This window comes from Acomys minous (assembly GCF_964271855.1).
Source record: "Acomys minous genome assembly, chromosome: 11".
Taxonomy (NCBI): Eukaryota; Metazoa; Chordata; class Mammalia; order Rodentia; family Muridae; genus Acomys; species Acomys minous.
In genome coordinates, this window is record NC_140492.1 from 57445080 (window position 1) to 57470597 (window position 25518).

At 44.2% G+C, this 25518-nt stretch overlaps 1 protein-coding gene across 32 annotated transcripts in view; it reads left to right on the forward strand.

Annotated features, from left to right (window-relative positions):
* The window catches only part of KALRN (kalirin RhoGEF kinase), a gene marked incomplete at its 3' end in the record, with an annotated part of 605161 nt that overhangs the window by 306244 nt on the left and 273399 nt on the right, over positions 1-25518 (forward strand). For 25 of the 32 annotated variants that reach the window (XM_084802084.1, XM_084802076.1, XM_084802107.1 and 22 more), the window contains exons 11-13: positions 7488-7679; positions 14030-14238; positions 17994-18168. In XM_084802084.1, coding sequence (XP_084658210.1) covers positions 7488-7679; positions 14030-14238; positions 17994-18168 — 576 coding nt within the window. The remainder of the gene's footprint in view (positions 1-7487; positions 7680-14029; positions 14239-17993; positions 18169-25518) is intronic. The other 7 variants (XM_084802077.1, XM_084802105.1, XM_084802075.1 and 4 more) reach the window with 1 other exon arrangement.

Sequence of the window (25518 nt, forward strand, 5' to 3'; positions counted from 1 at the left end):
TTTGGAATGACTGCTGAAAAGAGAACACTGGGCCCAGCAGGTGCACTGATGGGTCCTCAGGTAGATGAGTGAGATAGGGGTCCTCTGTGCAGGGAGAACGTGGAAAGCATTGCGCGTGCGCTGGAGATGTGTTTCAGAGCCCCAACAACGAAGGCAGCTGCAAGTGAACGGCTGTCCTGTAACAGTTAGAAATTGAGGGCACCAGAGTGGGTATAACAAAAAGTGCTGAGGAGAAGAACGGATGGAGATTTTATATTGCAATTTTGGAGAGTGTTGGTCTATGAAAAGTACTTAGAGGTTTACAGTTAAGAGACTGGGCTTGTTTAGTCATTACCTAACGTTCTAGAAATGAAATACTCCCAACTCCCTGAGCCTCAAACTACTCATTTTAAAGATGAAATTAATAGTATGTATCTATGCTCGATCCCCCAACTTGGAGATTATTTAGATAAAGGCCCTAACCCAAGGCAGCATCCCATGGGCACCTGGGTTAATTGGTGCTGGCTATTCAGAATATGCTATTTAGTTTCTAACAGCGTGGAAATTTTCCATAGATACTTTTGTTGTTGATTTCTAATTTAATTATATTATAGTCAGAAGAAGAAGATGATTTGTATCACTTTGAGCTTGCCATTATGACTCAAAAAAAAAAAAAAGCTTTGTCTTGGTAAGCGTTCTGTGAGCCCTCAGAAAGAATGTGCAGTCTGCTATTGTTGCACAAGTTTCCCACAGAAGTTAAGCAGGCCAAGCCAGCTGGGGATATTCAGATCTCTTCTCTAGTTCTCACTTAGAGATGGAGCTGAAATCTCTGACTGTAACTGTGCAATTGTATCTCTCCTTGCATAATTACCAGTGTCTGGTCTCTGTACTTTGAACCTTCGCTTTTATCTACATAAATACTTAGCATTATTCTGTGCACTTGATAAACCAATGCTTTGATCATTACAAAATGACCTTCTTTTCCGTGGTAATATTATTCACTCCCGAGTCTACTGTACCTGGTGTTTATATAACCACACAACTTTCTTTTGGTTATGATTGTCATGCAATTTTTAAAGTCCTTTTTACTTTAAGCCTACTTATATATTTAAAGAACATTCTGCATTGAATATTGTTTGGACTTGTGTTTTTATCCAACCTGATAGTACTGATTGGTGCTATGGTATTTTGACTTGATAATGTAGGCTTGAGTCTCTTATCTTGTTTCTTTTCTCCTTCTTCTTCTTCTTCTTCTTCTTCTTCTTCTTCTTCTTCTTCTTCTTCTTCTTCTTCTTCTTCTTTCTGAGACAAGTTTCTCTGTACAGCCTGGCTGCCTGGAACTCACTCTATAATTCAAAACCAATCTGCTTGCCTCTGCCTCCTAAGTGCTGGGATTCAGGCTGTGCAGCACTGTACCCAGCTTCTTTTAGCTCTTTTATTTCTGATGATGTTGCCTTTCTCCCCTCTTTTCTTTTTTGCCTTTTACTTGAATGAATTGAATATTTTTGCTGATAGATTTTTATCTCCTCCATTGACTTATTAGCTTTTTGAATAGCTGCTTTAAAGTAGATAGGTATTTAAACTTATCACAGTTATTTATAAGTGATACCATTTTTATGTTTCATGCTTCCATTTTACCTTCTAAAACTTGTATTGTCAAATTTTTACATATACTTATGCTACAAATCTCACACTAGATTGTTAATTTTTTTGTTTAAACAGTCAATAATAAGTAAAAGAGATTAAAGTGATAGGAAAAGACACATTTATTAGTTAGTTAGTTAGTTAGTTAGTTAGTTAGTTAGTTAGCATTACCAGCGCTCTTCATTCTTGTGTATAAATCCAGTTTTCCATTTAGCACTAGTTCTCTCTCTTCCAAAGAATTTCCTTTAATTTACTTATTTTTTGTGTATATGCATGATGCGTAGGTGTTCACATGCACAATCATGTGTGGATACAGGTACATGCGTACCAATGTGCCCATGTGGCGGTCAGAAGACCCTCAGATGTTGACCCTTACACGTCTCCCTTATCTGAGACAGGGTATCTCCACTGTTACACTCGCCACACTCGCTGGTCCCCAAGCTTCTGGAAATGCTCCACCTTCAGTTGCCCTACAGGCATGCTGGGATTGGAGATGTCAGTGCTACTGGAGCTAGCTTTTACATGGGCTGTGAAGACCTGAACTCAGGGTAAAACCTTTTATCCACTGAGCCATCTCCCCAGCACCACAAGGGCCTTGTTTTAATATTTTGTTCATAAAAGTCTGCTAATGAAGAATTATTTTAGATTTGTATATCTGCAAAAAAGTATTTAACCTTTGTGAAAAGTACTTGACTGGGCATAGCAATCTGGTTTCAAAGGCTTTTATGTTTGAGTGCTTTAAGGACCCTGCTCTGCATCGTTTTCCTTGCATTGTTTCTATCAAAGTCTGTTGTCATCTTTTTCCTGTTCCTCTGCACATAGCATGCCTTTTCCACTCTGTTTACTCTTAAGACTTTCTTTTTTTTTTATTTTAATTATTTGATCTGGGTTTTGTTGCATAACTTTTGTGCATTTCTTATATTTTGTTTGTTTAGTTTCTGTGTATTTTAGTTGCTGTGTATTTGGAGGAGGGTGTGTTTGGAGAGGGGTGCACAAGTGAAAGTCAGAGGTCAATAATGGGTGTATGTCCCCTTGCATTGTTGTCTGTCTTGTTTTTAAAGGAGGATTTCACATTGAGTCTGGAGCTAACTGATTGGTTACACTGGCTAGCCAAGGAGCCCCAGAAAGCTCTCTGACTCTGCTTCCCAGCACTGGGGTCTTTAGATGCACATTGCCATACCCAAGTTTTCGCCTGGGTGTTGGGAATTCGAATGCAGGTCCTCGTGCTTGTGCTGTGCCCTCTCCCCAGCCCCTGACTGGTTCCTACTGTTGTGTTCAGCCTCAGTGACCTTGTCTCCTGCAGATGCCTATCTGCTACTTATGTGACCCAGTGCACTTGTTGTCACTAAGAGTACAAATCTTAAACTATTCTATTTCTTGTCTTCTACATTTTGCATATGTGAAGTAGTTATAGTCTTAACTTCATAGCCTTAAATCATTGTCTACTATTTTAATATTTGTATATGTAATTTGTATATGTATTGGTATATGTAATTTTTGTGTCTGTTTTGGTTGGTTGAGTTTTCTTCTCCTCACACAGGTTGTCTTCTACTCTTTTATATGCCTGAAGACTTCTTTCTTTCTTCTTTATGCTAGACACTGTGAAATTTGCCTTGACCATTGCTGAGTATTTTTAGTTTTGTAAATATCTTAAGTTCCCTGCGATGCAGTTAAGCGGCTTGGGGAAAGTTCCATCCTTTTAAGTCTTAAAAATTGATAGGCAAGACCAAAGGAGTATGCAGTTTACCTTTTCATTTTTTAGGGGGCGGGGGAGTCTCTGTGTGTAGCCTTGACTGTCCTGGACTCGATTTGTAGACCAGGCTGGCCTTGAACCCACAGCGATCCGCCTGCCTTTGCCTCCCAAGTGCTGGGATTAAAGGCGTGTGCCACCACCACCCGGCTCACCCTTGCAGTTAAAAGGCACACCCCCTGCCCTTCTATTCTAGCCTAAGAAATCTGAAACAATTTCCATGTTTCTGGAATTCCTGTACTTTTAGATAAATTATCCTAGAATGTTTTGTTACATCCCTAGGGAACAAACAAAAAGGCAATGAGGTAAGACTGCAGGAGAGAATTTAATGTAGATTTAAGAGCTAAATTATTGTGAGTATTTTGCCTGGATGCGCAGAGCGGAGTGGGAACAGTAAAAGGGCCTGTAGCCACCTGTATCTTCCAAGTCTGTGACTCAGGGGCTCTGGCTACCACAAGCCCTCTATGAAAGACCCGGTGACTGAGAGATCAAAATCTCAGCGCTGAACGCATTTTTGGCATGTCAGGTGGGAAACATAGGCAAGGGCTCAAGGCCAAGGTGGTGGTTAGGTGACTGGGAAACAAATACATGCCAAGAGTTATGTCAGAGTGAGGTCAAGTCTGGCCCTAGGGCAATACCTATTGTTCTGGTGAGAAGGTGAGCATAGGCCTCTTGTCAATACTTGTCCCAGCTTTGTGTCAGTGTATTTCTTTGGTAATGTTTCAATGGATACTTGTTGAACAGACTCTTATTTCAAGATTGGACCAAGTGATCAGATTAGCTAAGTGGGAATGAACGGCTGAACTGGAGTTTTAGCGTGTAAAGTCTTATATCAGATGATGTATGAAGATCAGGGATGTATGAATATTAGGATTTGTGGGGATTGATGTGTCATTTATTAATTTATTCACTACCATTCATGAAACACTTTCTTGGTGCTAGACACTAGGGAAAAAAGACAGAAGACATCATCAGGCCCTAAGCAGAGAAGACTATGGCAGGTACCATGGGAGTGAGGGACAGATCACTTTCAGGAGCCCAGAAAAGGGGCCCCCTAACTCAGTCTTCAGGGGGAAAATGTATGAGGGAGGACTTCCAGGAGGAAGTGATGCAGAAGCAGGTCTGAGGAGGGGAGTGAGAGTTGGTCATGGTAGACAAAGAAAGGAAGTGCATCCCAAGCAGAGGAAATAGGTACAACAGCCCACACGCGAGGCGGTGCCTAGGACTTTGGAAAGGCAAGCCATTCCTTTACAGGCCGTGTGTAAGGGGGATGAGGTGAGTTAATGCAGAAGGGGAGGAGAGGTCAGGTGGAGAAGGGCCCCCCATGCCATGCTAAGGCACTTATCCCAAGGGCGTAAGAAGACACAAGCACTTGTAAGTAGTCAGGAAGTCTGCTGGATCTGGATTTGAGAGTCTTTTGGGTAATAATGGGCGAGAAGGTTGGCCACAGACAAAGCGGGGAGCAGGGTGCCCAGCTTTTAGTATACACACCATTGTCTTTCCGCCTGGCTGTATCATCCCTTCTCTCTGAAACCTGTCACCCAGCTCTGCTCTGCCTCACCCATCCTGACTCCCACCTCTCTCCAGTTTTAGTTAGGTGGACTCAGTTTTCCCGGCATACCACACTCCCACACCTCTATTCTTGTCCACTCCACAAACAGTTATTAGATAAATATTCATTGTGTACCAGACATAGCTCTAGGTCTAGGGGAACCCATGATGGACACGATATAGAACCCTCCTTGAGGGGGCTCATATGACATATTTGAAGGTGGCATGGACACATGTGGTTCCTTTGTCGCTTGATAACGTGGCGAGGGATAAACATGCAGCAAATATGCCGCACACAAAGCAAGTGTCTTGTTTCTGAACCTTCGTCCTCCTCCTCCCCAGACAAATCATACTTATCAACAGCCATCTGCCTCCACTCCGGGAGTGGCAGGGCAGGGTAACGCTGCATTTTGAAGCTGTGTGACCGTAATCAGTAATTGATGAAAAGTGCACCTTGATTTCATAGGTTATTGTGAGAATTAAAGGAGATCTATGCATAAGGCTTTACTACCATTCTTGGCAAGGTGAAAAACACTTGCTTATTATAGCTATTGCTGTCCTCACTCTTATTCGTTTTCTCTCTAGCACCTGTATCTTGTCAAGAGATTTCAGCCCTTAATTATCTGTTATGTGGCTCGCCTCACCCATCTTATCATGTTATATCTCTCATTGATGACTGTTTTCTCCTTTGAGACACAGTAAACGTTATATGATTCTGTCCCCCTGAGATGATGATAATGCTATTAGTATTAGGGTGACAAGCCAGCCCATTTTCCATGGAATTAGAGGGTTTTCTGGGAACCAGGACTTTCTGTGCTAAACCCAGTAATGCCCTTAGCACACAAGGCTGTGCCGGTCACCCTCCATGAGATGGGCACTTCCTCTTTGCTTCCCCACCCCCATAGTTGGTTTTAATCATACCTATAAACACACCTGTTCTGTAAACTCTACAACAAAATGTTATTTGTTGTATAACATGTAGACTTCTAACCTTGGGTTTCTTGGTGCGTCTGAGATTCCCTAGGGTTCAAGGCAGAAAGTCGAGGATTTCTTGGAGAAAAACTCTTTCTCAAGAAATATGGGTCTATTAACTGAATATTATATCCAACCCCATAAGCAACTTCTTTTTTCTTTTTAGAACCTGGCTTACAACCTCAGAGGTCTCCTCTCCCTTTACCTCTCAAACACATGTCTACATTTCTCCAACAGCTCTGAATGGCTTCTTTCATTTGCTCTCTAGAATTAACACTCTTTAAACTTATGAAAAAGCCCCTTTCTTTACACCAAGCTAATCTGTCTGTTGTTGTTTCATGAATTGCCTGGTCAGTACAAGTGATTTTTTTCCTTTGAATCCTGTCTGGCCAGCATTAGGACAGCATTTGCCTCGGGCAGTTGCTTGTCAAGCAGCATTTCTTAAGGGTCCCTTGGGACCTCTCTGGAAATTCCTGATCATCAGCTTCATGCTTTCAGTAACCAAGAAGCCTTCAGAGGGTCGCCCTTGGTGTTAGTTTCACTCAGATCCTCAGGGAAGACAAAATCAGTTGCATGCAGTCCTTGCTCTAGCCTCTCTCGGTTCTCTAACCCCCTTGTATTTGATGCTGGCCTCTGCTTCTAGATCCTCACAGCCTAAGATAAGCACCAGTTCCTCACTGTAGGGTTAGCATGCTGACCGGAGGGCTATGAGTAAATATATGTGTACCTGAGTCACAGGTCGGAGGTCAGTATGTGTCGGATTCAGAGTAGCCTGCTGAGGAAAGGCTGCATTTGTGACGTATAATGTAACAACTACTTTAAATGCACTAGATGCCATCATGTTGAGCAGTAATTTCAAATGGGATGCTTTCTGAAATGCTGGTGAGAGTACCGTCCTGTCTACAGACAGGGTTGGAGGCTTGTACGAGTGCGTGCATCCCTGTGTGCCTGGGACACAGCAGCCCAGGGTAAACAAATGTACCAGAGTCCCTGCTAAGCAGCCAGCAAGCCAGCCAGCCTTCACCGGGCAAAGGAACTAAGCTACAGACCCTCCCACTGCTTGTGGCCTGCTTCCCTTCCTTCCAAAAGATAAACACCAGAGTGATGGGGAACTGGTGGGCGGGAGGCAAAGCAAGCCTCTTACTCGGTGTTTTTTTCATGATTCTCACACAGAAGCATGCTCTGTATCAGAGCGCATCCTTGGGGATGTGCTGTTTCCAACTGCGGCAGAAGCAGCCTGAGTTGTGAGGACAATGAAAGGGCTTAGTGAGGGCGGGGAATCTGAGCTGAAGGGTTAAAGAGGTTCTCACAGGCCTCCCGTTCTTATCTTTAGGGGCTTTGCACTTCTGAGACATCCCAGAAGTAGGCGAGGCTCCTAGACAGTGTGCATCGCAGCCCACTGCTTGCCTGCTAGGAGGCGAGGTGCCAGCTCCGGCGCACTCAGAGTAGTGCCAGATCAGGGAGCTGTGGGCTCAGCGCCTCCTCCGCCCTCTGTACGTGCTCCTTTGGGAGTCCCAGGGTGGGCTGTGAGAAGGCGTGAGGCTCGTTCTCTGGCTGCAAGTTGACTTTCCCTCATTTTTCTTGCTGGCAGAACACATACACCAATGCGGACAAGCTCTTAGAAGCAGCGGAGCAGCTGGCTCAGACTGGGGAATGTGACCCGGAGGAGATCTACAAGGCAGCCCGACACCTGGAGGTGCGCATCCAAGACTTTGTGCGCAGGGTGGAGCAGCGGAAGCTTCTCCTGGACATGTCGGTCTCCTTCCACACACACACCAAAGAGGTAAGGAGAAGGAGGTGTGAAGGCCCATGCCACGTTAGCTGGGCTCCGAGTAAAGTAGACTGAGGTCAAACCAGTGTCCTAAGGGGCTAGGGGCTAATAGCCTCCACGTACATCGCTTCTGAAAACCGGCATTTGGGTCACTACAAAGTGCAGTAAATTCCCTATAGAAGGAAGCGTGGTGGAGGCAGGTGGTTCTAGGAACTTAAACTAGAACATTCCGCTGGCAGCTCAAGAAACTTCAAAAGCTTCTATGCTTTTACCTAGCATAGAAATAGTAGGTAAAAGAGGGCATCTAAGAACAAAAATGCGCCAGCACATACCCTGTTTCTCTTGGTTGTGTCTTCCTGTCGGAAATTGGTCTCAGAACTTTGATCAGGTGCCTTTGCTGCTAGCAAGGAGCATTCAAGCTTTGCAAGTGTGTTCTGTTCTGACATCCCAGATTGTTTAAATGAAAATCTTTATGACCTTTATCTTGGTGGGGCGGGGGTGGAGAATGGAATACTGCACGTGTCATTCCCTAAGTGTGGAGGTCAGGGAGCAGCTTGCCAGAGTTGTCTCTTTTTTTTTTTTTCCCCCCACCACGAAAGTCCTGGAGATCTAAGTTAGGTGAGTTGGGTTTGGAAGCAAGTACTCCCAACCACTGAGCCGTCTCACCAGCTGTTTTACTGATTGTTTAAAACATTGAGTCTTCTCTACAGCGTCTGTGGTGCAGGGGGTGGGGAGGTGCGTATTGAGATTGCAGGAAAGAGAAATGATGGGCTGTAAAGGAAGCAGGACTGAGATGCTCTTTACATCAGTTGGATACATGCAAGACACAGTCGGTCACCACTTGGAGAAGGGAGAGGGGAGGGGTGCTCCTGCAAAGGCTTGGCAGGGCAGGGGTCCCCTAGGAGGAGGTGGTGGCAAGCCTGTGATTGCTTTTCCTTTCTGATTAACAAGGGACACTCTAAGATTGAGTTAAGTGGACAAGTTAGCATCTTGTGTGGTAATAACACCCTTGGCAGAGGAACTCATTTGGTGTATGCCTGTTTACAGTCCCCTAGGAATTCATTTTTAATAGGGTATTAATTAAGGTTTGATTGCTGCTGGGGGGGGGAATAATAACCCTGCTTAATTAGATTGATTTTGGGTTTGGGGAGTGCATTAAGAAGCCTGGCTGACACCGATCCACCGGCTTTTCTGACAGCCTGTCAAAAGAACCACTGTGGATCTTTGCGGTGCCTATCAGAGAAAAACATGCGAAGGTGATGTTTTCTAAGCTAAGACTCCCTGGGCAGATGAAGGCCTGGTGCGCTCCCTGAAGCTGACTCTGCTTCATCTCCAAGGGACCCAGAGCCACTTTCAGATGAGAGTCTGTGAAGCAAGGGGATTAACTCTAAGCCAGACTTCCTGCCTGGTTGTCTGCTTGCTTGTGGCTCCCTTGACTCTTAGTGACGATCTCAGAAATCAAAGGCCTGTGGATTCCCTTGTCATTAACGGGCCGTGAGTAAAGCAATGGAGTTTGAATGCACAAGAGTCGCCCTCCTCTGCAGGGTCTAGGGCTATGGTGGTAGACAAGGCCAGTTTGTGACACAGAACCACTCCCTACCGGGCAACCTGGCACCCAGAAGCCCTATCTACCTGCATCTCCTGCCTTCTGTCAATGGAATTAAAAGACTGGGAGTCTGTTCCAGACATTCTCTTAAGAAGCCACATGGCTTGTGCAGGTCACTTATGACCGTGGCTCTGGGTTGCCTTCTTTCTTTATGAAATAATTTGAGCAGACTTGGTGTCCTAAGTATGTTACTGTCCTAACATAAACACAAACTTCCCTTCTGTTTTGTTTCATTTTTCTCTTCCCCACTAGATGTTGCTAATAATAATTAATAACAACAAGAAAGCATGAAGCAGTATAGGTGATTTCCCTCATTGTAAGGTACTAACATTGTAAGTGTGTATCCCGCAGCTTTGGTGTTGTTCAAGTAAGTACCTGCTGCTTGCCAAACACAGCACCTTATGTAATCTTTGAGATAATCTCATAGACTTTACTAGCCGTGATTTCAACTGAGAGATGTTAAGGAAGGAACTCGTATAGTTTATAGAGTGTCTCGATGATGCAGCTGAGACCTCAAGCACCTTCTGAAATCCTGCTCAGCATGCCTGATGCCAAAACCTGAAATAATGTAGTGGGGGAGGGGGTCGGCATTTTTAGAGCATTTTGGATTTTATATTTGTGCATTAAGAACACTGTACAAGCTTAGCTGCTGCCTGTAGCTATGTCTTCCTCACCTCTCTCCGCTTCGCCTGTGTTCTTCCTTCTCTCTGCTCCCTCTCCCTCCTCCCCCTCCTCCCCTTCCTCCTCTTCCTTTTCTTCATCCTCCTCCTTCTTTGCAAGGACTTGGTGAGGAGGTAGATCATGGCTGAGAAATGTAGTCTTGCTAGGGTTCTTTGACAGTGGGAAGCTAGTAGTCTTACCAAAAAGCAAGCAAACAAACAAACAAAATGGGGAAGAGAAGAAAAGAGAGAGACACCCACGGCCACTTACTTACATTCACTCCAGTTATTTGCTTTCATCTTTCTGAACAAAAAGTAAAGGGGAAGGTAACTTAAGGAACCTTCTCTTGCAGGAGCTTTCCTGGGGACCTGAACAGCAGGCCCAGTGCATTGTGGGCAGGCAGTGGGAGCAAGCTTTGGTGTTCTGATCAAAGATCTCCTGGGGTCTGTTTCTCCATGTTGTTTAATACCTCTCCAGCCCAGCCACCTCACAAACCTTACAAGTAATCCCCTTTCTTGGTGCTGGGGCCACTCACCCTTGACTCCTGCTTGACTCCAAGACAAATATCTGGCCTTATTTTTAGAGAAGGATTGACAGTCAGGTCTCCTAGTATATAAATGCCTTAGAGGATCCTGACCTGCCAGGGTTGTCCCTTCCATCCCTGCCTTCGGTGAGTTGTGGCAAATGAAAGAAAACCTGCTCAGCCTCACTCTGCAACCTTGAGTGGTACTGATGCTGTTGCAGGTGCCCTCTGCTTTGCTATGGCCAGCTCCTTCCGTTTTTACTTCCCTCCTTTCTTCCTCCAATCAACTGTTAAGGGTTTGCCCTAGTGCTGGCATATATTAGAGTGTCGTCATGGGATGATGACATGGGGATGAAAGCTCCCTTTATGGGAGATTTCTGTGTGATAACTAAATACACATCTTTATAAATTATTTAATCTGGACTTTCTAGGCCTGTGCAAACTAAAGTTGGTAATTTTACCTTTGTCTGCTTCCCACATCAAATGGTTTACTCTAATTAAGACCAGAAAGGAAATAGAAGACATGAATAAGATAATATTAATCTCGTTTCTTTATTTAGATTAAAATCTCTTTTTTGGCCTTCTTTGTGAATTCTTTTCAACCATAGGAGTCTGATGACTAAAATCACCTGGTCATTTCATCTCAGTTCTATTCAGTCTTGAATAATTAGAAACCACATAAATATTTCACTCTGATTTGTTGAACGAGTCATAGTGTATCTAGTGTGGTAGAGTATTAATACACAGCCATCTGGTAACCCACATGGCCAAAGATTATGAATGACGTGACCATCCAGCATGACCACAATTTTGATCGTATATAAAGTGAATACTATAAATGCCAACAAGTTTAGGGTGTTGGGCTTGATTTAAAACAAAAAACAAAAACAAAACTGTACTTCTAGGCTGGAGAGATGACTCAGCAGTTAAGAAGGCTTCTTATTATTTCAGAGACCCTGGGTTTGGCTCCCAGCACCCATGTTGAGTGGCTCTAGCTCTAAGAAACCTGACAGCTTCCAGCCTCCATGGGTACCTGCCTGCACATGCACTTACATAGAAACACACACACATATAGAAGTAGTAAAATAAATTGTTAATGTGTATTTCTGTTTTCAATACACAGTCGTGAACAATTCTGTCAGCAAGCGCTTTGCATCTGCGTGATGACCCAACCCCTCAAAATCACAAATTTTGTTTTATTAATTATTTTTGAGAACTTCATGAGGATTGCATCTACATCAAATCACAACTTTTTTGTTGAAATAGAGTCTTCTCTCATGTGATACATCTCAACCCCAGTTTCCCCTCCTCTGTTCCCTCCAGCTCACCTCCTCCCCCACACACCTCCCTTCTCTTCAACCGCATCCACTCCTCCTCCATTCCTTCTTCAGGAAAGAGCAGACATCCAAGAGATGACAACCAAACGCAAAACAAGATACAATAAGACAAGGTGAAAGTTCTCACATCGAGGCTGGACAAGAAACGCAATAGGAAGAAAAAAGTCTCAAGAGCAGGCAAAAGAGTCAGAGACACACCTGCTCCCACTGTTAGGAATCCCACAAAAACACCAAGCTAAGGGCCATAACATACACGCAGAGCATGCAGGCCCTGTGCTTGCTGCTTCAGTCTCTGAATCACAACTGTTTAATCGCTACTTAAAGTAAAAAAAAAGAAATACTTGATAAAGAGAGATGCCAGGAGTATACTTAGGCCCCTTTTAGGCCCAGAGATCTGCGTAGATTGCGCAAATCTTTGAGTCTCTGCTTTTTCCCAGGCCACATGAACAGCAGGCAGGTGGGTGGTCTAGAAATCTAGAGGGAAGAAAAATGCCCCAGCCCACATCCTGAGACTTTGTAGCCCAGGTCATCTGTCTGCAGAGTCTGTCCAGGCAGAGTTCGCTTTCCTTGTTGTGTTTCCATGGAAATGCTGTCATCCCTGGGCATTCAAAATACCATTTTTAAGATTTTTGTTGTTTTTAGTAAGAATGTGAGTGTTGAGATAAAGAAAATGTCCAGAGGCACCATATCAGCTCCTCGGCAGCTGTATTAAATACCCACTTCTTGTCCTTTCTTTCCTTGCGGAATCATTCTACATGTCCTTTATTTCTCACAGAGACACATACGTCACAAGCACATGTGCACATGTTTGTCTACATGCCTTCCCCAGAATCAAACTAAAACAGTCCCGTCTTCAAAAGGGATGATGCTGTCAAGAGCAAAACAACTTCATCTTCTGGCATGGTATTTATTTAAGGAACAAAAGCTAGTGTCAGAAAGGCAGCTAAAACAGTCTCCTTGAAGTGATTAAGGGGAAAGTTTGCCTTCAGGGACGATGCTCTCTTTTCAGCATCCCTAAAGGTTACCATGGACAGCAGAACAGCAAATCAGCAGGAAGATGTGATGGAGTACAATGATTTTCTCCCAGAACCACTCACCCATAAACCTTACTGCCATGAGCCCCCTACCGCCACCGCCCACCTCCCCACCCTGCACATGTTTCTTCCGTGGCTACCCCCTTCCCTCTGGCTTTTCTTGGTTACTCTTTTCTTAGGCTGCCCTGATAGGTATGAAAGACAGCAGCTGTGGCTGACCCTTCCTCACGTCCCTGGTCACACTGCTAAAACTAACCTACATTCATCACTGAAGAGGGTCTTAACTACTCTACCTTACCAAGCTTTTAGAGTTCTTCAAATTAGGCCCACTCTTTTGGGTATAGCTATTTTAGTTTATAACTATGTGTGTTGTAAGAGAAAGAACAGGGACCTCAGATCCAAGTAGGGAGCTGGGCCATGACGCAGCTCCATTAGACCCAGAGGAAAGGCCGGGAAATGGCGGAAGCATCCGTTTCACTAGGTGACCAAGCAATTAGTGAACAAGTTCTCAGAAACTCATCCAACCATTCACTGCTTCCAGTGTGCTCACTGATTCAAAACACTGAACTGTTTAAAGGTGTCTTAACAGATAATGTCATTTTGGCTCCATTCCACCATCTTAAATATAATGTGGAAATGCCCTATACTTCACTAAAATCAAGAAAATCTGTGTCTTTTTCACTTGACTTTCTAAATAACCTATCCATATTAAAAAGAACAAAATAATTTAGCATGGCATAGGGCACACTTTATCTTCACTTGGCTCTTCTTGGGTGGCATTTTTTTTTTCATGTTTGTAACATGTTCAATGTCTATGCACTGCTGTGATCAATTTCCAGGAAGCAATCTCCAGCTGCCCAGAGGAAATGTGAAGAGCCCTTCACTTTCTCCTTTCTAAAAGATAAAATATTTGTCTACTCCCAGCTCCTGTTCGTCTGGTGGTCTGTCAGAGATGAGGGATCTCTTTGCTCTAAGAGGCCTGCAGGCATGACTGGGATATTTGGCTTTCCTGTCCTTAGGCAGTGTCAACTCTTAGGAGGTGCACTTGGCAGAGATGGCTAATGAATACCGGTGTAGCAACACACACTGGCCTCTAGTGACTCTCGGTCAGGACGTGACTACTCTGTGGCTTTGTTGCCCCTACCAGAGCTCTGGCCTCTCGCTTCATCCCCTGAGTATAGTCTCTGCTCTCTCCCACACAGCTGTGGACATGGATGGAAGACCTGCAGAAGGAAGTGCTGGAGGACGTCTGTGCAGACTCTGTGGACGCAGTCCAGGAACTGATCAAACAGTTCCAGCAGCAGCAGACTGCCACCCTGGATGCCACTCTCAATGTCATCAAGGAAGGCGAAGACCTTATCCAGCAGCTCAGGTCAGCGCCTCCCTCCCTGGGGGAGCCCACCGAGGCCAGGTCAGCACGGGCAGTGATTTCCAGCGGGAAATGCCTCGGGCTAGACACCAGATAAGTCCTGTCCCTGTCTTGGCTCTGCCACAGCCTCCTTTGTGGTCTTGTGTGAGCTCCATTTCTGTTTGTGAGACATAGAAATGCTTGTACCACATCCAGCTTGAGTTTAGACTGAAACATTTGAGGAATTCCCTAATTATTTATCAGCAGTCAATAAGAATAGCATTTTCATTAAGAATAGTGACATATTTGGCCAGGCCAAGAAATAATCATCATTAAATATAGTTTTATCCAGCTACTGCATCCAGCACAGCTCTGGGGATGGACCCAACTGTCGAGGTGGAAGAATGGGGAAAAGAAAAATACACAGATACACAGAAAAGCTGGGATCCAGTGAACTGGGGTCTCTGATGGAGGGGCCTCAGCAGCATCCCTGGCTGATCAGTGTGTTTATTTCACACAGTCAAACAGAGAAGTGGGATTCTTGCACACAGCAGAACTAGGAGGTGAAGTTTAGGGTAGATAGGTGAAGTGGTCTCTGCGGGGGAGCAGTCTTCAGGCCATGAATATCCAAGGGCAGACTTCTACAGTGGATGTTTTCTGCATAGATTATCAAAATCTGCACAGATCAGAGAATGATATGCCCCAGAGCCTCACCTTGCCATTTTCCTGTGAATCTGACGGCTCTGGTCCCAACTACACACACCCGCTGAGGCCTTTACACACTCAGGAATTCCTGGCTCCTCACAGCCAGCGTTTGATCTTGGGCCAAACTCTGAATTCTGCAGCTTTGCTTTGGGCCCCTGGGGATGTAGGGAAGGTTATCTTTATGACCTTTCTACAGCCCCTTAGTGTCTGGATAATGAAACTCCTGTTGTCAACGTTGACACACACAACCGTGAAAACTCTGTTGATGCCATGCATTTATTTAGAATCACCCACACCATTGATTGTTTTCTGCTGGTGTCAGTGCCTAGTTCCTGACCTTGTCCAGGGTACTGGCTCCTCAGATAAAGTGTCAGTAAGCCTTAGGCAAGCCCTCAGCCACCAGCCCCATGCCCAGGTGCTGCATACATAGGATTTGATGGTGCTAATGATGCCTGCCCGCAGAGACTTGTTCCTGCCCCCAAATCACCAAGTGCCGGGACCTCTGCCAGCTATAGACAGAAATAATCTCATCAACAAGGCCCCAGCTCTGGGGCCTGAGGATATTACTTCAACTGCAGAAAGCTTTTTCCACCATACCAATTGTCCAATTAAATAAACAATGAAGAATTACCTTTAAGAGGCCCTGGCATGTTTTTTTTTGCCTGTGTTAGAAATTAATCATTTCTATTCTAAATATGCACATGAGATGTACTATTGCATACTAACAAGACAGCCTCTCTGCCTTTCCCCCAATTCATCTTCATGAATATATAATGCGTGGCAGTGTTGTCTGCCTACCCAGGAAAACCTACTGTCGGGCGCTCCTAACGAAAAGTCTAACTAATGGGCAGCCACTTAGGCAGTCAGAGCCTCAGCTGCCTCGTTTGTATAATGAATGCACGTGCTTTAGACTCTCTGTTAGCTGTAGGATTCTGTGATGGTTTTGTCAGAAGTGAACTTTGAAATGCTTTTTACAAGCTGGCTGGCTGTTTTTCCTCTCCATAGCTCTGGGCCTGCACAGAGGCCACGTGTTCCTCACAATTGCTAGCCTTGCATAGTGCCCAAGGGCTCTGAGGCTGCTCAGTGATGATGGAGACGGTGATGTGAGTCATGGCGCCTTCTCGGCATGGTTTAAAATGATGGATTTTTAGCAAGTGCCCTATATATGTGTGTCCAAGAACACCAGTGACTTCCACAATTATCCACCGGCCTGATGTTGCCCTGTGCTTCCTGCCCTGGCATCAGAGACTGTCAATGAGTGGGAAGTGAGTGGTGCTAATAGACATAGGTAGACTCTCCCAAATGCCTTTGGAGACATGCCTTCTCTGTGTCTTCCGTTGGACCTCTGGGCTGGGGGTGCTTCCTAGTAGGACACTGTGCAGATGCCGTAGAGCAGGGTAGAAATCATTGCCTTTCTTCTGGCTGCTGTATGAGGGAGTGAGCTGAGAGAACAGACAGATCCTCCCGATTGCAAAATATTGGATAAACACATAATGCAAGTTATTAAACTACACCTCTTGGTTGTAGTATTCAACACAATAGTGGAGACAGAGGCTGTGCCCGTTTCCCACTCTGATAAACCAGGAGTAGGAGGCAGGGCTAGAAGCTCGATGTGTGGCACAAGGACAGCTGCTCAACATGACAGGACCTCTTATTATCCTCAGGAACAGATAGCATGTGCTCAGGCCTTGCTGCTTTTGAGACAGGCCCAAGTTAAAAGTCCCCAGCCTTTGTGACCTGCTGAAGAGACAATTTAATGCTAAGGCTTTTTTCCTTTGCCCATTGACCTCTCAGGCTGCATAAGAAACCTGGGTGCCAAGAGGTAACATGTATGCAGGTTCATATTTTAATGCTCTGGCCTATTGTAGGTTCTTCAGAATTTAAACTTCATAAGCTCTCCAGCTTTCCTGTAAATGGTCCCTTGGGTGGTATCACGACCTCCAAAGTAATTTCCTCAACAAGGCTATCTCTTTGTAACTTGGTTCTATTCCACAATGTGTTACTTACCCCTGCTGCTTTCATACAGGCTGCTGAGGGAACGCCACCCTCCTTTCTCCCTGGATAAGTCTGTCTACGTCTTTGAACCCCAAAATCAAAATCCATCCCCCCTGAAACACTTGTCTTCTATCCCAGCCTGTGCCATCTAGCCGTACTCAACCAGGCTGACAGTGTCCTAGGAAGCCCTGGACACGTCCTTGTGTCCCCTCAGGCTTAATAATGATTTCTATAGCCTGCTCCTAGTCACAGTTCAGGCAACTGCCTGCTCCACAGCAAACTGTGGAGTGCTGAAGGAGGAACTCAGTCCATTTGGCATAAGAGGTAGTAGCCTGGGCTCAGGTTGATGATTTCCCAGGGACACTAGCCTATAGCACAGCAAGAACCCAACCCATGTTTACAGGTCCAGACCCTATGCTTTCCTAAGTATAGCTTGAAGCCTGTTTCAGAACACCGGCCCAGAAGTGTGGCATATCAGGGTGAAGTAGGCAAATAATTTTGGTATCCATGATATCATTTTATTTTTAACAGTCTGATCAAGTAGGAATAGCAAGGTCTTTGGTTTTGCTTTTCAAATCCCTTTGTCTGTCTACCTTTATGTATTCAGATACATATATATATGTGTGTGTGTGTGTATACATACATATACATACATATACATGTGTATATATACATATATGTATATACATACAAATATATACATGTATATACACATATACATATATGTATATATACATATGTACATATGTTTCTATGTGTATATATATATGCATATGTGTATTAAAGCTGTATCTTAGACTATACATGTATATGGAGCCATTCTATTTCTACGAAGTCTTATGTCCTTTCTCTTAGCTTATTTCATTCTATCCCTTTGAGGATAGGAGAGGAGCAAGATTTGGAATTAAAAGTATCAATTCCAAAGAGTGTGAATTCATCTCTGCTTCTCCTACTAAGAAGATGGTGTCAGCTCACGTTGGCACTTGCATAGATTGGTTCGTTAAATGACTAACCTTGATTCGCATCCTCTCTGCCCAGGTGAGGAAAGCCAGCCCACTCCTCTGTCACTTTTAACGTAGCGAGGCCTCCCCTTCTCTTCTTCCTCCACCTTGCCACAGGGACTCGGCTGTATCCAACAACAAGACGCCCCACAGTAGCTCCATCAGCCACATTGAGTCTGTCCTCCAGCAGCTGGACGATGCACAGGTGCAGATGGAGGAGCTGTTTCATGAGCGGAAGATCAAGCTGGACATCTTCCTGCAGCTGCGCATCTTCGAGCAGTACACCATTGAGGTAGGGGGAGCAGGAGGAGAGGGAGACCACGGATGTGCTGAGGGGTGCACATCTAGGCCAGGGCCATCGCTGCGTCCCTAGAGTGGCACATGAAGCGGGATCCTGTACCAGGCAGAACTTTAGAGCTCACAGAACTTACATCGCACTGGTATCTAGTCTTTTCAGTCCCCACTGCCCTGACTGCTAAGCAGGGTCCCTCTGCTTACCTCCTGTCTGTGGGTCACTTCCCTGGATAGCATTGTCACTGGGGCCTCTGGAAATCCAGCTTCGTTGTAGAATGTGTATGTATCAAGCCCTGAGTCCATAGCACCTCAGCAGTGTGTGTTGAGGGGGGAGGGCCCCGTTAGTCAGTCTGGAGCAGGGCTCAGTGACTCTGTGACCTCATCACTTAGAAGGCATTGGCAGCCAAGATAAGGCAGAACATTGTTTTACCATGTTCCCTTCTATCCAAGTCCAGAAGATCAGCGTTAACATTGTGGTGTACCCTTTCCAGGATCAGCTGGTAATCTCCTCCTCACGTAGTTATTGTTTGTATTATTTTCTGTCTTGAAGCTGTAGGGATTCTGGGGTATGGAAAGCAAATGCACACAGAACTGCTGCTTCCGGGTGGTAGAGGTTCTCTTAAAGCGCACTTTTCTTTTTGCCCCTGACTCGTATGATAGGGGAGAGGCTTGCTGATTTTCCCTTTCACAGTGGTAGGGGTGGAAGCCAGCACCTCACATGACCTATTCAAGTCCTCTGTCACCAAACTCCACCTGTCATTTCCTCTTCATATTCTTTCTCGAAATCTCCCTGAAGTTAGAGTTTATAGGCACTGACCTTCCCAACTGTGTTTGTGGGAGCTTCCATCAAACTAGCTGTAGAAGAATGATTTTTATTTTTAAATGTTGAAAATGTCAATATTTCAGTTATAATCCAACTCGAGACCAGAGAACTGTCTAGGTGGTAGGTGCCTTTTTCTTCAGACTTAGAACAAAAAGTTTATGTTTGGGATCTAAAGTATAAAAGAAAAAAAGCATTGAAAGTTCTCATGTTCTTACCCCTTCCTATCCCTTGAGGCTTCTCATCGTGTTAGCACAGTTCTTTGCACGCTGTCTCCAGGGGGTCCTGGTAATGCTTACTCCGAGAGTTCACATTCTAAAGGTAGGCTCGGATGTGGCTTCGTAGTTGGGTACTTGTCTAGCATTCGAGAGGTCCTGGATTCAGTCCTCATCAACACACACTCACACACTCACAGACACACACGCATAGACCCCCACCACCACCACCACCATCACACCATACCTAAGAAGAAGAAAAAACAAAGACAAAAAGACATATTCTAAGCGTACATTTTAATTACCTTTCCAACAGGCTTCTGTGACTATGTGGCTTTTCTTGCACATTCCATGGATTTCACATCTGCACTCAGAGGATTTCAAGCAGCATGTAGCATCAAAGCATATTTGAAAGAGCGGTTAAAATGCATGTGGGAAAAAAAATGTGTTGCCAAGCAATGCAGAGGACTGTGTGAGCTTCTTAGTAACAGCATTGCGAGAGGGAGGGAAAGAGGAAGGATACAAGCCATTACTTGTTAGTGGTCAGGAGTGAGACTAGCCAAAGATGAAGAGGCTGCATTTCATTTCCGTGGAGGAGTTCTTCCTGAGCTCTGCCCCATCCCTCTGGAAATGAGTGCATTCCGGAAGGAAAGTGTGTGAATAATGAGCCACCAGGCGAGCGCTGGGAAGTGAACCTAGGTCCTCTGCAAGAGCAAGAAGTCCTTAACCACTGAGCCAACATCTCTCCAGCCCTATTTTTGTTTTGTTTTGTGTTAGGATTCAGAGGACAACTTACAGAAGTCAGTTCTCTCCTTCCACCATGTGGGTCCTGGGGACTGAGCTCAGGTGGTCAGGTCCAACAGCAAACGTCTTTACCCACTGAGCCGTCTGACCAACCTTGTTTGTTTTCTGAGACAGGCAGTAGACAGGGATCACAGGCTTGTGCCGCCATGCCCTGCCCTCACGAGGTTCTAGTTAGACTGTTGTGTATTTACTTTCCTCTTTTCGCATCATTCCCTTTCCACATCAAACAAGGCTTAAGGGAAATGAGACCACCTGAGGGTTGGATGTTGAAGATTTATTGATCAGAAGACTATAGATTAGAGGACAGAAGCGCTAGTTTAGTCCCAAACTGGGTTAGTTAGCTTCATTTGGACATCAGCTACGCATTGCTATCAGCTAGGGGTAGTAGCAGAGTCTGTTTGCCTCTAGTGGTTCTGGGAAGTTCAATTTCATGTCTGAAAGACAACCCAAAGCATATGGAGGAAATAGCCTTTTAAAGAAATACCGGTCAACTACATTAAAGTTAGAATCTACTTAAATGTTGGTGGAGGAGCTTTTATTTCACTTGCAGAATGTGTATTCTTTAGCTATTCCACATGTGAGACTCCCTCCCCTAGTACCGGACAGAACCTTGGAACCCTTAGTATGCCGTGGGCAAATAGTGCGAGGGCCCGATAAAATGAAGTGGGCAAAAATGGTGGCTTGATTCTGCATCCCTTGCTATAAACTATGATGTTTGGGTTTTGGAGGGTCTTGCCCCATGTGGGAGGAGGTGGAAAGCCGGAGGGCGGTCCTGCCTCTGATCCTAGATAGAAGTGGGAATCCTGCCAGATCCACAGGAAGTTCTGCCTCAAGTCAGAGTGCCAGAAGTTATTTTTAAGGGTGATGAGACTGTTTGAAATACCAAGTGAGCATCGATGTGGGAATAAAGAACACACTTCTAGACAAGCTTCCGAGTGTGAAACTCAGCGTGGTTTCTGTGAAAAGAGCCGTGTCAGAGCTGACATAAGCCAGGAGGACAAGTGGCTATGGGGGACCTGCAGCTCTGGTTCTGTTCCTAAAGGGAGGCATTTGGTGGACACAGTCCAAGTTTCCAGGGATTACTGAAAGTGGATCAGGCCCACTACCCTGACATCTGGGGGATGTAAGCATGGGTCCTCAGCCATATCGCTAATGGCTGGGATGGACTAATTAACTTAAACATTAGGAAAGCTCAAATTCTTACCCCACCCTTTTCCACTCAGTAGCAGTGGCATATGTGGCTCTTATATTAGTACCTGGAATGAGATCCTAATGCGCCCACCATGGAATTCAAACATAGGCCCAGATTTGTTAGGCTCAGTAGTACCAGGATGTGGCTACATTCCTAACATTCCTTGTTGGGCTCCTTGTTCTGGATGGTAGACAGAGGTCAGACGGTAACGTGATGATGTCATGTAAAGTTCTCCTGTAGGTACAGCCTCCCTCTGTGAAAGCGAGTCTTAAGAACTCATCAGGGCAGAAGAGAGCAGAAGATCAGTGCTAATAATGAGTATTTCATGGCGGCAAGAACTTGTGTAATTATTTTATCTTTGATGTTTTCCTGCATTCCTAAATTTTCTGCAACTAGGATAACTAGAAATAAACATAAAATATTTTTAGAAGTAGGAATAAGCCAGTGGTCTCCATTTTTGGGGGGTTATTCACATTTTCAATAAAATACTTTGAAACATATAGCCCCCCTACATGTATATATGTATTAGTTTTAATTATAAAAAGTGTCAACACTTTGGATGCAGGTTAACTTTCCCCGAAGTGTTGTGATTTCAGATTCCTAATAGTCTTCTGGTAATCTCCAATTATTTTTCACTTGTTTGACAGATCTGATGTGATTGCCAGTGCTTCTTCAGCCCATAATGTAGCTGACATAAAGCTCTGAGCTCTTTTGCTTTCGTGATTTGAATTATCTCCACTAGCGTTTTCTTTTCAGAAAACCTGCTAAGCCACACATCTTTGCGCAGGGCTGGTTTAGTTTACACTAGATAATAGACAAATCCACTTAATGGGGACATGAAAAGAGCAATAACTTGAAATATGCTGGCGGCAATGAACGACCGGGCCACAGGCATCCTCTCCAGGTTGATTGTGGCTGCTACCTTTTCTAAGGAGCCCTCTCCTGCTCTGTACCACACAAAAGCCATCCGTCTCATGATCAGAGTGAGATACACACCAATCTATTAGTGAGACTCTGGGGAAATGTTGCAGGTTTTTCACTGGCCTGATAGAATATGTGTGCAGGCAATATGGCTATAGATGCGCATTTATAGAGGGAGACTTTTCCTCTTGTCAGTCACTAAATTGTGGGTTCCTTGGGGTGAATACAAACATACTGGAAGAATATTTAAAAATGACACCATGAAAATAGACTCTAAGTAGGCAAATTTATAAAATTTTATAAAAGGGGACCACATACATAGTCTTTAAAAAAATCTCTCACCCTACAATTGCAAAGTATTCTGGACATTCTCAGGCTTAAATGAGGATGAGCTGGGTGTAGGCAGAACCTGAGAAGCTTTGTCGTTACAAGAAGCTTCTGCCCAGAGAAAAAAGGGAAAGCCGGTTGTGCATTACTGGTGATCTTGACTTCTCGGCTAGTAGTATGTGTAGATGTTAGTGGTTTAGGTCAGAAAGTGACTGCTTCTCTTGGCCGTCCTCCTGCACAGAAAGTCAACTCAGTGAGCATTTATCAGACACCTACTATGTATCAAAAACTATGCACTTAGGATGCAAGGATCCCTGCCATCTTAGCGGGCATGTTGGGAGAAGCACGGGAACTTTTCATGAGGTTACGCCCCAATGAGAAGATCAGTGGGCAGCCGGAATGTGGCATCCCTGGAGGATGTCTTCCAAGCTGTACTAGAATCTCTCTAGAGACCCCCATCCCCCAAAAGAGTTGAGGTTAAGGAAGGGAAAAAAAACTTTGTTTCATTTCAAATTCTTGAAAATATTTGAATACGTCTATCATGTGTCTCTCCTGTGTCTGAAAATCCATAGATTTCTCTTTTCTGTGGGGGCACATTCCCAGTTCATTCTAGAAGCATATGGCCACTGGGTGTCACTACCCTTCACTGCTCTCTGATGAAGGGACTGTAGCTAGCCATGCCCTGTTCACTTGCCTATTCTGAGAATGTGTCCTGTTTAAGTCTCTGGCATCTCTTAGAACAACCTGGAAAACAGGGACTTTCCAACGACGTTGTGCCCTAACTTATATAGCTTTGTGTTTCTATTTCTCTCCCTGAGGTAAGGGCATCCAGTATACTGACCTTTTCCCCCTAATTTAAATTATAGTTTCTTTCCTTTCTTTCTTGTTTGTACGGTACTAAAAAAAAAAAAAAAAAAAAAAAGATAGGCTTCAATTTAATGTCATTGTCAAGGTTTTAGATGTTTGAGATGTTGGTCCCAGTCATCAGGGCTCTGGTGTTGAGGAGATACAGCACTCCAGGGACACAGCTGTAGACAGCCACAGTGGACTGGGACCATCTAAGGACCCTTCTACCTCATCCAACTTCATCGTCTTTTCTTACTTTGTTACACAGTAAAACTACAAAGAATTGAATAGTGACTATACTAAAAAGCAAAATAAGATCTATCTGAGGTAGATTTTTTTTTCTTCTTAGTGATCGCTATATCATTTTCTAAGCATGCCTTTAATAAGGACTCACATAATAAATACAGTGAAGTAAGTCAACTTCCTTCAAACTTTTATTTAATATTAGCTTCTAAAGTTTTTGTTAAGCTCATATCAGAATTATTGGGAAGTTCCCCTACCATCTTCCTTTAAAAAAAAAATGAATGAAAAAGTTTAAAACTCATTAATATTCATTCATTCATATAGCTTAAGTTGTCTGGAAAGTCACCATTTTTTTGTACATTATCAGAGATACCTGATGGACACTTTCATGTTCTTCTGGAATTGTCAGGTCTAGAGCTGGGGATCTGAGCACAGATGATCTCATCCGTGTTTAAAAGCTAATCTCATCAAGGTTCACTGCTGTGTGGTTTGTGTTCTGGTAAAGACGCAGTAGTGTAGGACAGACATGAACCATGTGGCTAAGAATGCGCTTGCCCTGGGGAAAGAATGCCCAGCCCTCAAACTGTGCCCAGGTACAAAGTGAGCAACCAATATATACTAGAAGAACCGCTCAGGAGAGCGAGTTAGCATTTCTTAGAGTGAGAAAATTGACAACTAAGTATTTTCCATTGGTCCACAAAACTACCCTACTATAAAAAAGGTAAGCAGGGCTGGAGAGATGGCTCAGTGGTTAAGAATGCCACTTACTCTTCCAGAGGTCCTGAGTTCAATTCCCAGCAACCACATGGTGGTTCACAACCATCTATAATGAGATCTGCTGCCCTCTTTTGTAAAGCACTCATATGCAATAAATAAAGTAAATAAATCTTTTTTTAAAATAAAAAATAAATAAATAAAAAGGTAGGCATACTATTTTTAAGTGGCAAACTAGGCCCTAGTATTTACACAAGGCCACAATTAGTTTATGGATCCATTCAAAGAACATATGAATTTTTAAAGGCTCCTGTAAAGTTTTTTTTTTTAAACTGATTTTCTTAGTTGTGTTTCTTTTGCTGTGCTAAGATACCATGACCAAGACACCTCGTAGAAGAAAGAGTTTATCGGGGCTCACAGTTTCAGGGAGTGAGTCCATGACCATCACAGTGGGGAGTGTGAAGGCAACCAGGGAGACAGGCTCTCACTAGAACAGGAGCCACGCCCCTGCATCCTGATCCACAAGCAGGAGGCAGAGAGAGACAATTGGGAATGGCCTGGGCCTTTTGAAACCTCAAAGCCCACTTGCAGTGATGCATCGTTTTCCAACAAGGCCACGCCTCCCAGTCCTTCCCAAACCGTCCCACAAACCGCAACCAAGCATTTAAATATGACCTGTGGGGGCCATTCTCTGTCAAACACCACGCTTGATTTATGATTATATCTAAAGAAAGGGAGTGGGAGAAAAGAGGAAAACAACTTTTTATTTAGACAGGTACAGAATAAAATAACCAGCAAGTATTTTTAGAGCTAACAAGGTCTCCAAACCTAAGTAGCTAGGGAGACTAGGAGTGGGAGGAGCCGTGGGGTACCAGACCTCTAAGCCTATCCCTCAAAACTGAAGCCTTCTTCTGAGGACCACCAGCCTTTCAAAGCTTTCCATTTCGAAGAATCCTGGTCTTAGAACCCATCTGGAATCTTCCTGTGACAAAAAGACCCATTGGGGGTCGGTTTTATAGAAACAAAACAGAAGTTAAAACTGAAGTTAAAAGAGAGGCCCAGCCACTCCCGTTTCCCCTTCATGCTATGGTTTTAGTTTTATTCTAGTTTTCTCTATTTTCAGGCAAGGAACAGACATGAAATTATGGTTTTGACTATTTCAGTAGATTAGCTCACAAAGACTTTATATCCAAACATATTAAGGACACTTACAAACATATAATCACAAGAAAATCCATCAGCTGGGTATGGTAGTGTATTCCTGTA